A 13,428-nucleotide genomic window follows, 5' to 3' on the forward strand; every position below is an offset into this window, starting at 1 on the left:
TGTAAAGTTACAGTTATTAAAAGGACAACATGAACTTCTCTCTCAGATTCCAAATTCCACCTCCACAACAGGTAATTTAAAATGAGTCCATCTGTCAGTATAGGTAACTATGTGGTTCTAACTGTAGCATTTTAATACTTTCATGCCGGAAAAGCTGCAAAATAATGTCACCAGAAATTAATGAAAGGTCAGCAAAAGACTGAAGTCAAAGGTGACCACCAAGCTGAATTTAAAAATAATGAGGCTGATACATATGTAATTTTTGTAGTGCATCAGCAGCTTCAGTGAAACACCAAGAAGCTAGTGATTGGACAGGAATAAAAGGTACAGTACAGGAAATACGGTCAATGGTACTGTGATAGCCGGGTATGGTGACAGATGGGAGCCACATTCGTGGGGAGCATAGCATAACGTACAGACATGTGCAATCAGTGTGCTATACACCTGAAACTAACATCACTGACTGTCACCTATACTCCAAAAAAAACAAAAAAACAAAAAAGGCTAGTGAGGAGAGTAAAGAATAAGTCTGACCCACTTCAGAGACTAGGGAATAGTAGAGCTAACAAAAACCCACCTTCCTTCAAATAAAGATTACCACCAGATGAGAAAATTTTTCATTTAACATTTCTTGAGGGGTTCTTACCTCTTCAGACTCCTATAAACACTCCTGCCATCTCTCGCTAGAAAATAATATTCTCACCAACAAAGTAGGCACCATAAAATTCCACAATTACAGCATTGGTGAGGGTTAAACACAACCACAGAGCCCAGTGATAATTACTGTACGTAGTACCAATAAAACAGTCAACTTAAAATGTCTCATTTTAAAATCAGAAAAAATATTACAAATCCTAAAATATTTTCAAACTTTTATGGAAAATATAAAATTACTCTAAAAGGTATAACTGTAATGTGACTGATAAAGTACTAAGCATCTATCTTTCAAAAGTGGTTTTAATGGGACATAAAAACCTAGGAAAAGGAACAAAAGGCCACTCACCTGCTTGGAGAGGAGCCCCCTGCAGAGCGTGTACAATGTCACGAACTTGCGGGCTAGTGAACGCGCGTCTGCAAAGCCTTCAGCAACTAACATGATCTCACATATTAGCTCAATGTCAGGGGCCACCATGGCACAGGGTCTAAAAAGAAAATAAGAAATTTAGTTTTAAAATGTTGTAAGGTAATACATATAAGTTGCTGAAATCAAGTGATTAATTTATACCAACATTCTCACCATTCTGAAGTGGTTCACAATTACCTGTGTCCATCACAGGTAACAAGACCCTTCGCTTCAACTAAAAAATGTCCGTCAGTTACTAGATACACAGAAAAAGACAGAATGTCTGAAAATGACAGAAGAATGGGTGTAAGAGCTTAAGGGGCATCTGTGGTATATTCTCCTAGAAGTCATTGCTGCAGAAAACTCAGTGATACTTGGGGCTAGAGGCCGCCTTTACCTGCGGCCAGTGCTGGGCTGATAAATGACTGGCTCTCCAAAAAATAGCATTTGTGGGCTTCCACAGAATAAATACCTGCACCATGGCTAACTTCAGTCTATCAACACATCACTAAATGTGGGTCTGGGAAGGGATGTGCAAGAGCATACCACCAAGCATACAAAACAGATAGAAAGGACCTAACTGCAATATTACTGAAATAGTAACGCGTTCTGAGTATTTATCACTTTTGTTTTAAATATAATCAACTGTTTATATAACTAAGTTTCCATTAGTGGCTGTGCTTATAGAATTCATGAAAATTTAACCATCCATGCTTTCAAGCTGGTACAGGCCCTTTCTAGCATACCACTGCCTCAGGCCAGCTTGGTTAGATTTTTAAGATAAGAATTGACCAAAACATAATGTTTAAATCTCCTTTTTGGAGGGGGAATTCCACAAAGGCCTCCCTAAAGACCACTGCCCTTTACAGCAACATCTGAAAAATTCTGCTCAACTGAAGGGCAAAGAAGGATGCAACTAAGTAAATAAGCCTGTTATTTTCGGCTTCTTAAAGTACACAGTCCAATAGTGTCCCTCCACCTGCTTTCGTAAATATAATTACAGTCTACATTGCACATATCTAAGTTTTCACCCTAAACATTCCTAAGTTTCTTTGGATCTATGCCATGACTACTTCTCCTATTTAAATTACGCCCACACTTCCCCCCACATTTGTACCCTATCATAGGATAGAAGTACTAAAGATGAACAGTAAATAGGGGACAGAAAAGGTAGTGAGTTGACTTGCTTGGTACATACATTAATATTGACAACTTTTTTACTGAGCACGTTCTTCACACCAAACAGAGTGCGAAAAGCTTTTCATGCGCTCACTCCCTTGTCACAACTCTAGGAAGTGGCTCCTCTTCTCATCTGTATTTTGCACAAGTGCAGACTAAGGTTCTGAGGAGGGTGAGCACATGCCCTCGGCCCCGTGGCAGGTGAGGGGTGGTATCAGGACGCTCTTCAGGCTCAGGTACACTGCCTCCACTCATGAATGCTACTTGCATCATCCAAAGCTTTACTTATTTAGACCACATTTATGAAAATGGCACAAAACAGTAATTTTGAGACCAAAATGAAAACATGCAGGAGATGAACTGAGATACAAATGTAAAAATACTGGAAAGATATACAATTTTCAAATCCAAGTATTTTATAATCATTACATTTCTAAGGATAGTCTCTAAAATTATTTTTTTTAAATAGACATTATAAAGCTGCTATGCTAGGCAAAGCAGCTTTATGAGGAAAAGAAACATTTAATAGAGCATGCTAGAGTAACTGACTATTTTGGAAAAGAATTCTGTTTAAATACTCTTGTTACCTACCAAAATAAGTTCTCAATAAAGTACATTTAAAAAGTCATACTATAAAAATTAGAAGAAAATACAAACGAAAAACTTAAATAACTAGACAGGCGGACAAGCAAATTTCAAGCTTAAAAGAAGTGAAAGAAATCACACTAAGAACTACAGAGGCTCTTACATTATATGCTAAATAGCATATCACTTTGAAGGCAGACACTGAATAATACAGTGAACACCAAAGAACTCCTGAAAATGTAACTGATAAACCTCTAGCTCAAAAAAGCAAAAAATAAAAAAAGGGGGGGGGGAAGAAGACACAAATTATCCACAAAAGACAAGGACTGAAGATATCACTATAGATAATAAGGGAATATTATGAACAAATAAATGCCAATACATTTAGGAATGTAAATAATGTGGAGAGTCTTCTTAAAAGACAGAAATTACCAAAAATAAAAGAATTTTAAAAAATCTGATTAGCTCCATATCTATTAAAAAGTTGAGTCTATCACAAAAAAAAAAACAATAAAACAAACAAAAAAAACTCCTACAAAGAAAAATCCAGGCCCAGATGGGTAATTCTATCATATATTTAAGGGGTAAATATTACCAACCCTATACAAACTCTCAAGAAAATAGACAAGGGAGCATTTGCCACCACATGTCATGAGGTCAGCATCACCCTAATGCCAAAACCAGATAAAGATAGTACAAAAAAGGACACTACAGACCCATATCCCTCAAGGTATAGATTTAAAACTCCTTAACAAAATAGGGGCGCCTGGGTGGCTCAGTCGGTGAAGCTTCCGACTTCAGCTCAGGTCACGATCTCGTGGTCTGTGAGTTCAAGCCCCACATCGGGCTCTGTGCTGACAGCTCAGAGCCTGGAGCCTGCTTCAGATTCTGTGTCTCCCTCTCCCTCTGCCTCTCCCCCACTCACACACTGTCTCTGTCTCTCAAAAATGAATAAATGGTAAAAAAAAATAATAATAAAAATAATAATTTAAAAATCCTGAACAAAATGGTGGCATACGGAGTCCAGCAATAAATATAAAAAATAGCATCTCCTGACTAAGTGGAATTTACCCAAGGAATGCAGCACTGGAGAATTTTTTAGCAATGGAAAACATCAATCAGTATATTCCAGCACCTTAACAGAAAAAAGGACAAAACCACAAAACTCCTGGAAGAAAACATATGTGAAAAATTTTGCAACTTGGGGCTAGTCAAACATTCTCAACTAGTATATTTAAAAAAACAAATTGATAGATTTTATCCCATCAAATTTAAAACGTTTATCATTGATGGACCATTGAGAAAATTAAAAGGCAAGCCACAAATTAAGAGGGAAGTATTTGCAATATATGAATTTAGCAAAGGAAGCATACACAATACAGCACTTCATAAAAGTGAAGTATGGGAATGGCCAGTAAGTTACATAAAAAGATGCTCAAATCATTATCCATCATGGAAATGTAGCAAACAACCCACAATGACATACCTCCATGTATCTATTACATGGGCTAAAACTTGGTATGGATATAAAGCAAGCGAAATTCTCATATACTGATGGTGAGATGGTAAAATAGTACCACCATCTTGGAAAACAGACTGGCAGATTCTAATAAAGTCAAACACACATTTGCCAAGTGACTTTCCTTCATAGGTATTTATCCAAAATAAGATATATGTTCACACAAATATTGTAGAAGACTGTTCATAGCAGCTTTATTCATAAGAGCCCCAAACTGGAAACAACTCAAATGTCCATCAATTGGTATACGGATAAACAAGTTGTAATTTGTCTATTTAATAGAAAACTAACCAGCTACAATAAAGAACTACTGATACACTCAACTTGGAGGAATCCCCTAACCTTAACATTCAAGAAGAGAAGCTAACACAAATGAGTACATACTGTAGGGTTTCATGAACTCTAGGAAAGGCAAATTTAACTTAAAGTCACAGAAAGCCCATCTGTGATATGGGCGATTAACTTCAAAGCGGCACAACTTGCAGGGTTATAACTGGTTCAGATTCAGCACGGCTTCTCTGACAGATTGTTAATAAGTATATATATCAGTAAAATATTNAGGCACAACTTGCAGGGTTTGGAAATATTCCATATCTTGATTGTGTTAAGTTTTTTTCACAAGCTGTACTTAAATGCCTGCAATTTATTACATGAAGTTACACCTGAACAAAGTTGATTTAAATTGGAGAGAAACATAACTGGTTCAGATTCAGCACGGCTTCTCTGACAGATTGTTAATAAGTATATATATCAGTAAAATATTTTTGGAAAGCAGGTCATCAATAGGTATTCTAATCATTCACCAGGTAATTCTACATGTATAAATCTATTTGGGGTAATAATCTGAAATAGGGTAACTCTTCATGTGAAGAAATGTTTATAGCCTGCTATTTTATGATCATAAAAAACTGAAAAGAAAAACACAAACCCCTCATGTCAGACAATAGGGAATGGTTAAGAAAATTATGGATAAGCCATGAGAGGGACTGTTTTGAAACTACATAAAACAGCATTTCCAGGGAATTTTCAATAATATGATGAATTACTTACATCAAAATACTAAATGAGAACTAAATAAAAATCATACCTAAACTAGTACCTGAATTATAAAAGAGGCCCCAAAAAAGTAACAATTATCATTTCTGGGTGTTAAATCTATAACCTTTTTGTTATCCTTTTTTGTATTTTCCAAAGAGTCTATAATGAGTAAAAACTTTGTTTATAATAAAAATGTCACTATAAAAGAGCTAGTATTACATGTTCAAATGTACCATGCAACTTTTAGGTAATGATTTGAATTTCTGGCTTCATGTTTCAAAAGAATTAAACTTATCATGATGGAAGTTCTATCAGGAATCCCAAAGCAATAATAAGGGGGTTTCCACAGGAATTCTCAAGTAAAAATAAATCACTTAACAGTGCAAACCAGCAACATTAGGTGGCATGAGTGCTCCAGATGCTAAACCACAAGGCTTAACACTTGCCTGAAAAGAGCTTTGAGATTTTCCGGTAATTCGGTTCGGCCAGCATATCCTGGGTTCATAGTAATAAATATTCCAACGGATGGTTTCAGTGCGATGGCTTCCCCAAGAAATACAAATCTACCATAAGAAGAAAATTGATGGAATTAAATGTGCTCATTGAATGGGACTACACAGTGACAAATGCAAAACCACTGCAAAATGCAAATTCTTATTAAGGAGCTGTTGATTCTGGGGGATTTTCTGTAAAATTCATATGAATACATATTTTGAATACATTTTGACAAATGTTTATTAAAATACACTCCCCTCCCTGCAAAGAGTTACAAATAGGGGAAGTATTCTTTTCTATTTTAGCATGGCCTATATGGCTACTTTAACATCAAAACAGGATGTCATTTTTGCCTTCAACGTCAGCTGCAATTCCTTGAATCGGACAATGCAAAGACAGAAAATACCCATGTTATGAGAACAAAGTGGCTTCTTTGTTCTGTCTTCATTAAGTCTATTTGCTCACCCTCCTCCTTCACTGTCTCCCAATTATTCAGCAAATACCTACTGACTACCACAGAGAGGGAGAATAGTGTGGTGGTTAGGACAGCTAGCTGTGGAGCCAGACTGTGAGTGTTCAGAGAGTAGCTCTATCACTTTAGACATGTTCAATTACTTCATCTCATAAAAAGGAAAGGGGGTGGCAATATTACCCACTTTATTGGATTACACAAAGACTAAGATTATATGTATAAATGGCCAAGAGGACAATGCCTAGAATATGGCCCATACTCAAGAGATATTAGCTATGACCATCTCTATTCTTAACACTTATATGCACTGGAGAAGAAGTGAAAGATTTGTAGAAAAATCTGCAAGGGTCTAGTTAGGCTGCTGATAGCCAGAGCAATGGAATAGGCAAGGGCCAGAGGAGCCAAAGTGAAGGACAAGTAAAAGGAAACTTTCAAATGGGGGTAAATGAGAAAGTATAGGCTCTCTCTCGTTGAGAAAAGGAAGGGCTGGAGTAGTCAAGGAGCTGGGCCTACATCACACAAAGGAGAGGGAAAAGAGCCACGGTTTTTTAGGACTACAAGCTTCTTAGATACTAGATAATTAAGAGAAGATGGATTTAATATAGCCAAGGTAAGAAGGGAGAAATCTTGATTCCCAACATATCAGGCCAGGGAAGGCAGACAAGCCTGGCGGGGTGACTCACAGGGAGCTAAAAGGGTCCCTGTGTGCTCTCCCGTGATATAGCAGGGACAGCCACAGTGAAGAATAAAGACTTTGAGGGGGCAAAGCTGGCAAGGTGCGCAAAGGCTTTGCTGTCGAGGCACAGCTCCATCTCTTAAATCCTTGAATATAAAGAGCATGTAATAAAATTCATGAAATCATAACAAAGCCCAGCCATCTGTTCATGGGCCAGTATGAGATGAACAGGTGCAACTTACATACATACACAGAGACATGGACACAGAGAAAACTACTAGTAAGTACAGTTGGGAGTATCCAGAAATCCTTGCATGGATCAATTATCTAATCTTAAGAAAGGACACCCTTGGGGTGCCTGGGTGGCTCAGCCAGTTAAGTGTCCAACTTTGGCTCAGGTCATGATCTCATGGTTGGTGGGTCCAAGTCCTGCGTTCGGCTTTGTGCTGACAGCTCAGAGCCTAGAGCCTGTTTCAGATTCTGTGTCTTCCTCTCTCTCTGCCCCTTTCCTGCTCGTGCTCTGTCTCTGGGTCTCAACAATAAATAAATGTTAAAAATTTTTAAAAGAAAAGAAAGGATGGCCTCAAATGACATCTGGGTTATATCAAATAATAAGAATTTGACTAAAAACTAAATGAAATACATCTGGGAGTGGGGGTGTCAAAGAGGAAAGAATTAAACTTCTCTAACATGGCCTCAGAGTAGGGGCAGGTTAGGCAGCAGACATGTGGTCATAGTCAACTGGTACACCAAAGCCATGTGATAGAAGCACTGAGAACTTTCTAAGCAGTGGGAATACCCAGATGTTATATACAACAACTAGAAACTTCTATAATAGAGTCAGAGTTTCCAGGGGCTTTCCCTCACTGGGAGATTGAACTGCCCATATTGGTAAGATAGCTAGCTGAGCAAAATGCCTTAAGGAGAGACGGTAAGCAAAATGCCTTAAGGAGAGACAATAAAATGAGATTTCCCTCCATGCAAAGAAATGGCACAAAGAAAACCACAAACAAATGTTATAAAGAAAACCAGTATAATACTAACTTCTCAAATTAAGCCATCAGTCCCCAAGTGCCAGTCATTTTAGAATGTGGCATCAGGTTGAGAAGCTGTTAGACTCGATATAGTTTTTTGGAGTAACTGAGTAACTAGCAGAATGTGAGCATGTACTCTACTGTGACAGACTATTGAGCAAGCAAGTGTTTGTAGAGACACCAGGAGTTTGATTTTGCATCTCTTAAATATAATAGGCCTATGGGGCAGCACCAAGGGAACGAGACCCAAAGAGTAAGCCTTGCAACATCTAATACTGATAGCTCAGGAAATGATAACAACAAAAAATAACAGCAAACACTGATACAGTGCTTACTAAGTGNAAAGTGGAGTCTTGAGATGCTCCAAAAGGCACTGTCTTTGGAGATCTAGGCCTCAGAGAAAGGAAGTCTGGGCATCTAGTAGCCACCAGCAAACAAATGGTTCATAAAGCCACATGACTGGGTGAAATCACTAAGGGAACGAGACCCAAAGAGTAAGCCTTGCGACATCTAATACTGATAGCTCAGGAAATGATAACAACAAAAAATAACAGCAAACACTGATACAGTGCTTACTAAGTGCCAAACACTTGTCCCAGTGCTCTGCATTTAGTCACCACAGTGATCATAAGGTAGTTACTATACTTTTTCTGGTTTTGTAGATGAGAAGGAATCAGCCCAGGGGCATCCCTGAAGATGGGAGAAAACGTGGAGGATGGTGGTGTCCCGGAACCAATGTGAAGAAGCGTGTCCAGCAGAAAGGAGGAGCCAACTATGTCCAGTGCAAATAGAAGGTCAAGTTAGAGCAGAACAGAGAATTGCTAACTGGATTGAGCATTGTCAAGGGTTTTGTTTGTTTGTTTCTGACATATTAATGTAGTACACCTTTGTTTCATCCAACTACTAAAAACCACTAACAAAAAATGGGAGGTTATTCAAAATCATGCTTCAGAATAAACCAGTACCTCTTATTTTATCCATTTCATGAGACAGAGAGAGGCAGCAAGTGAAGAAGATGAGGTTTGCTTCACTACTTCATGTTTCTCTTTGTATCCATAACAAGAGAAAGAAGCCAGGCACTACTCACCTGCTTTTCCTGTTTCTGAGGGCGTCATGTATCATTTTCACTTGCACTGCCACCACTGATAGAACCTCCACCGAAATTCGATTGAATTCATCAAAGCAGCCCCAAGCTCCTGTCTGCACCAATCCCTTATAGATATTTCCTATGGACTAAATCATAGAGCGAGCCATTAAGAATTTAACAGAGGAAGGCTCTGAGCTATTAGTTTCAATCATTCCAAACCAGGAGTAATATTGTTAGAATATAGCACTTTATGACTATCTTACTTTGTAGTCCATTTGCTCTGAGCAGTTGAATACATAAACCATCATGCCAAGGGCACGTCCAAGATCTTTGGTGGTTTCTGTTTTTCCTGTACCAGCTGGGCCAGCTGGGGCTCCACTCATGGTTAGATGAAGTGACTGAGTTAGAGTGATGTAACACCTTTCAACAACAGAAAGTATCAATATTACAGGCTGATAGGAGATTTCTAGGAAACATGATGGACAATACCCTTTTTTTTTTTAGTTTAAGAAGTCAGGCTCTACAATGTCATAACAAACAAGAGTGATATATCTAGGGTTTGTTCATGGCAGTAACAAAGGTCAGAATAATATTCTATATCAAATTTAATTTTAGGTTGACTACTTAATAAAGCATGTATTGCTTTTTTCTTATTTTCTAAGAGCTGTGTATCAATACAAATAACACTTGATTTGCAATGCTACTGAGTTTCTGATATGTCTAGGCAGAGATACTATTAATATGGCAGACAACATCTCAAAATTATTGTTTATAAAAGAACAACAGAAATCTTGGGTGATGAATTAAACATTGCCTTCATTAAACTGATATTTAATGAATACATTAAAAGATGAGATATGTAAATATATGTCGAGTATGCAAATACATATGTATTTCAATATATAAAGCAACTATACAAAACGATGTTACATTAAAATATATAGCAGGAATTCATTTCAAACATGTTGCTACATGCATTTAGATTATGATAATACCTATTTTTGCAGGAAAGATTCACAGGTTCTCAGACTGAGGAGAATTATATGAAGACAGAATTTAATACTTGTAGAAGAAGAAAAACTCACAAATGGCAAGGCTCTAATATGAGGTTTTCATCAAGTATTTCTGTCTTACTACAGACAGTGGACCTAAGAGAAAGATATACACATGGACGTCTATAGTCAAGGGACTAGGGTCTACTCTGCCAACCATCAGATGTTAATCTTAAATAAGTCTTTTGACATCAATGTGTCTCTGATTTCTCTTCTCTAATATGAGGAATTTATTGTAGGGATATGTTAAAAATGCCAAAGGTAAATGTTTTAAAAATTCAGAGTACTATGCAAATAGAAGCAATTACTCATGCAAATGTAAAGTGTATCTGTATTTTATGGTCATCACACGTTTAAGTGCATCTTACAATGAATATGGAATGCAAAGATCCATGAACTAGGAATTATGGCATTTTTTATAGTGTAGATTATCCCCTAATAATTTTTTCTCATGATTCTGAGTTTTGGTTGGACATGGGGCCATCCATCTGCTGCAACTATAGTTCCCACCACCCTCCAGCCAGGAGCAGCCAAGTGACCAAGCTCCAACCAACACACTATGTGCTGAAATGCTGTGTAGAAATTCCACGACACCTCCTTCTAGATGCTTTTGCCTTCTTCACTGGCTGAAACAAAGGGGGAAGTCATGTTTGACATGTTGGCCACTTGCCAGCCTATAATGCTGAGCCCCTCCCCTCTGCACTGTTATTCAAGTGACACACCAGCTCCCATGGACTTGTCGCCATTATGTTTTGGGTCTCTCTGTAACAGCTTAGCCTGCACACTCCTACCCAGTCCACCTGTACTCCAGCCCAAGTCTCTCACAAGCTGGTTGACCTAGGTCTCTGGATCTGCCCACGGAAGGGAGCAGGAGCTGTTGCTAAGGCTGACTGCCCTGCCTATCACACAGAGGGAAGGTCAACATCAAATGAGCATGTCTGAAAGGCATCATTGTGTTCACGTAAACAATTAGTAAACAACCCAAAAAATGAAATGGAGAAGAAATGTATGCAAAGTGAACATCTTACGCAGAACCATTCACTCGATCAAAAGGAACATTCAGCTTCCTTTTAAGTTTCAAATATACCAGTGATTTTTTTTTTTAATTAAAAAGTTAATAAGCTGTTAGTCCCCATATACTGGCACACTTTAAAATGTCTCTTCTCATTTTCTCCTACCCCCTATACCTCCCTTCTTCTCGTCTTTATTTATAACGGCACATATACAGTAGACTTTTAGTGTTTGCAGCTTTGACTATTCTCAAGTGGTTTTGTCAAGGTACAAATTTTAATCTCTCCCACTGAAAGAAGTATATAAATTAACCAATTAAGAGAGTGAACACAGAGTTTTAGTGAGAGGCAAGTTAAAGAGAACTGAATTAGAAAAACAGAGTTAGAATTTATCAATGATGAAATCATGAGATTAATACAACCAAGAATAATCACAAAGCTAGTGTGAGAATTTCAGACTTCCCAGGACTGTCAACACAAGCCAGCTTTACTGACATATTTAAAACTACACTTTCTATTTTTTTTATTTTATTTTTTAAGAGACAGAGAGGGACAGAGAGAGAGCAAGCAGAGGAGGGGCAGAGAGAAAAGTAGACAGAGAATCCAAATCAGGTTCCAGGCTCTGAGCTGTCAGCACAGAGCCTGATGTGGGGCTCGAACCCACCAATACAAGGTCATGACCTGAGCCGAAGTTGGACGCTCAATCAACTGAGCCACCCAGGAGCCCAGAAAAAAACTGCCTACACTGAAATTCCCAGATACACTGTATGTATGCTGATACTGGATAATTAGGAACATTCTCGTGATTTTGAGGTGTCTTTCCTCTTTCCTGAATGCTGATGAATATACATGCTTCCTCCCACCAAGTAATTCAAAAGAGGGTGGAATACTAATAAGGAATCTCATATCAATGTGACATATCCTTACCTACAATATTCTTACTGTGTGTATATATGTATATATTAACTTAAAGTCAAGTGGCAATGAACTTTTAATAATGGTAACCACCCCTTCCCCCCCGATATACTTGAGCCATTCTGGCTCTATGTTTACCACTTGAACTGGCTAAACTCTTTCTCATCTTAGAAAGTGTGCACTTGCCTCTGCCTGTCACCTTCTGTCTTAGGATGTGTGCATAGCTAGTTCCCACTTACCGTTTAGGTCTCAACTCACACATTCCCTTACACAATCTATAGATTGTGTATATCTATACACACAATCTATAGATGCTCTGTATGCGTTGTAACGTATCGTCCTGTGTCGTTTTTGTTTTATCATATATTACCACCTAAAATAAGTTTGTTAATTTGATTATTGTTCCTTCTCATTCCCAGCCATCCACATGCCACAGTCAACTAGAAAGTGCGTTCTATGAGAGCAGGAATGCTGTCTGTTTAATTAACTCTGGAACAGCACTCAGCACAGGGCTTCCTAAGTGTTTGCTAAACCACTTCATGGACCTTTGTTCCCTCTCTTTTCTTTTTTTCACTGTAAGTAATCCTTCAAAAATTAATCTGAATGTAGGCAATTCCAAGGTTTACACTTTCCATAAGGGATGCAATTGTGGAAGGCAGTTATAAATCCTGCAATAGAATGTTACCATGGATAACCGGAGAGAATGGACTCGGTGATCACAACTGCTGCCCTCCGCCATATTAATCAAGTCATTTCATGATCTGTCCATTTAGAGTCTGCATCTCTGCGTCTCTAATCTGGCTTTCTTCACCTGGTCTCTAACTAAAGTCAACGTTCACCACACCACTCCATTAGTCCATTTACGCACATTTTCACAGTTTCCACGTTTGTTCATCATTTTCTCTCACTTTTTTCTGTTCCATCTCACACATCTTTACTCACAGTAGGGGACTATTTTGGCTCACTCATCTGACTTCAACTCATCACTGTTACCTGTCAGTTAGAGGAGTGATCACTAGCCGAGGACCGTTTCCTAAATACTCATAGAAGTACTGGAACTGGGCATCACAAATATTAATGAAGCAGTGTTTCTGCGTGTCCTCCCACTGGTGACGAAGTTGAGAAAGCCAAGCAAAGGCTTGGGGACTGACAACCTGAAAATATCACAAGATCATTACACGTAGGACACTGCGTGTTTTGAGGCAACACACTTTATTCACCTAATCAATTCTGCTAATTCACATTTCATTTCTAAAACTCTCGCAAGACAGCAATCTCTTGCATGTTACTGCCAATCACAAGT

The 13,428-nt window shown here is 38.2% G+C and overlaps 1 protein-coding gene across 1 annotated transcript in view; it reads right to left on the bottom strand.

The window, feature by feature from the left end:
* DNAH11 (dynein axonemal heavy chain 11) overlaps positions 1 to 13,428 on the bottom strand; it is a 330,986-nt gene that overhangs the window by 203,528 nt on the left and 114,030 nt on the right. Inside the window, exons 30-34 of the mRNA XM_077757651.1 lie at positions 13,119 to 13,279; positions 9,412 to 9,568; positions 9,149 to 9,294; positions 5,831 to 5,947; positions 1,004 to 1,142 (exon numbers count right to left, since the gene is read on the bottom strand). Of these exons, the coding sequence (XP_077613777.1) occupies positions 1,004 to 1,142; positions 5,831 to 5,947; positions 9,149 to 9,294; positions 9,412 to 9,568; positions 13,119 to 13,279 (720 nt within the window). The remainder of the gene's footprint in view (positions 1 to 1,003; positions 1,143 to 5,830; positions 5,948 to 9,148; positions 9,295 to 9,411; positions 9,569 to 13,118; positions 13,280 to 13,428) is intronic.

The sequence above is a fragment of the Crocuta crocuta genome, unplaced genomic scaffold, assembly GCF_008692635.1.
Source record: "Crocuta crocuta isolate KB4526 unplaced genomic scaffold, BGI_CrCroc_1.0 scaffold62, whole genome shotgun sequence".
Lineage (NCBI taxonomy): Eukaryota > Metazoa > Chordata > Mammalia > Carnivora > Hyaenidae > Crocuta > Crocuta crocuta.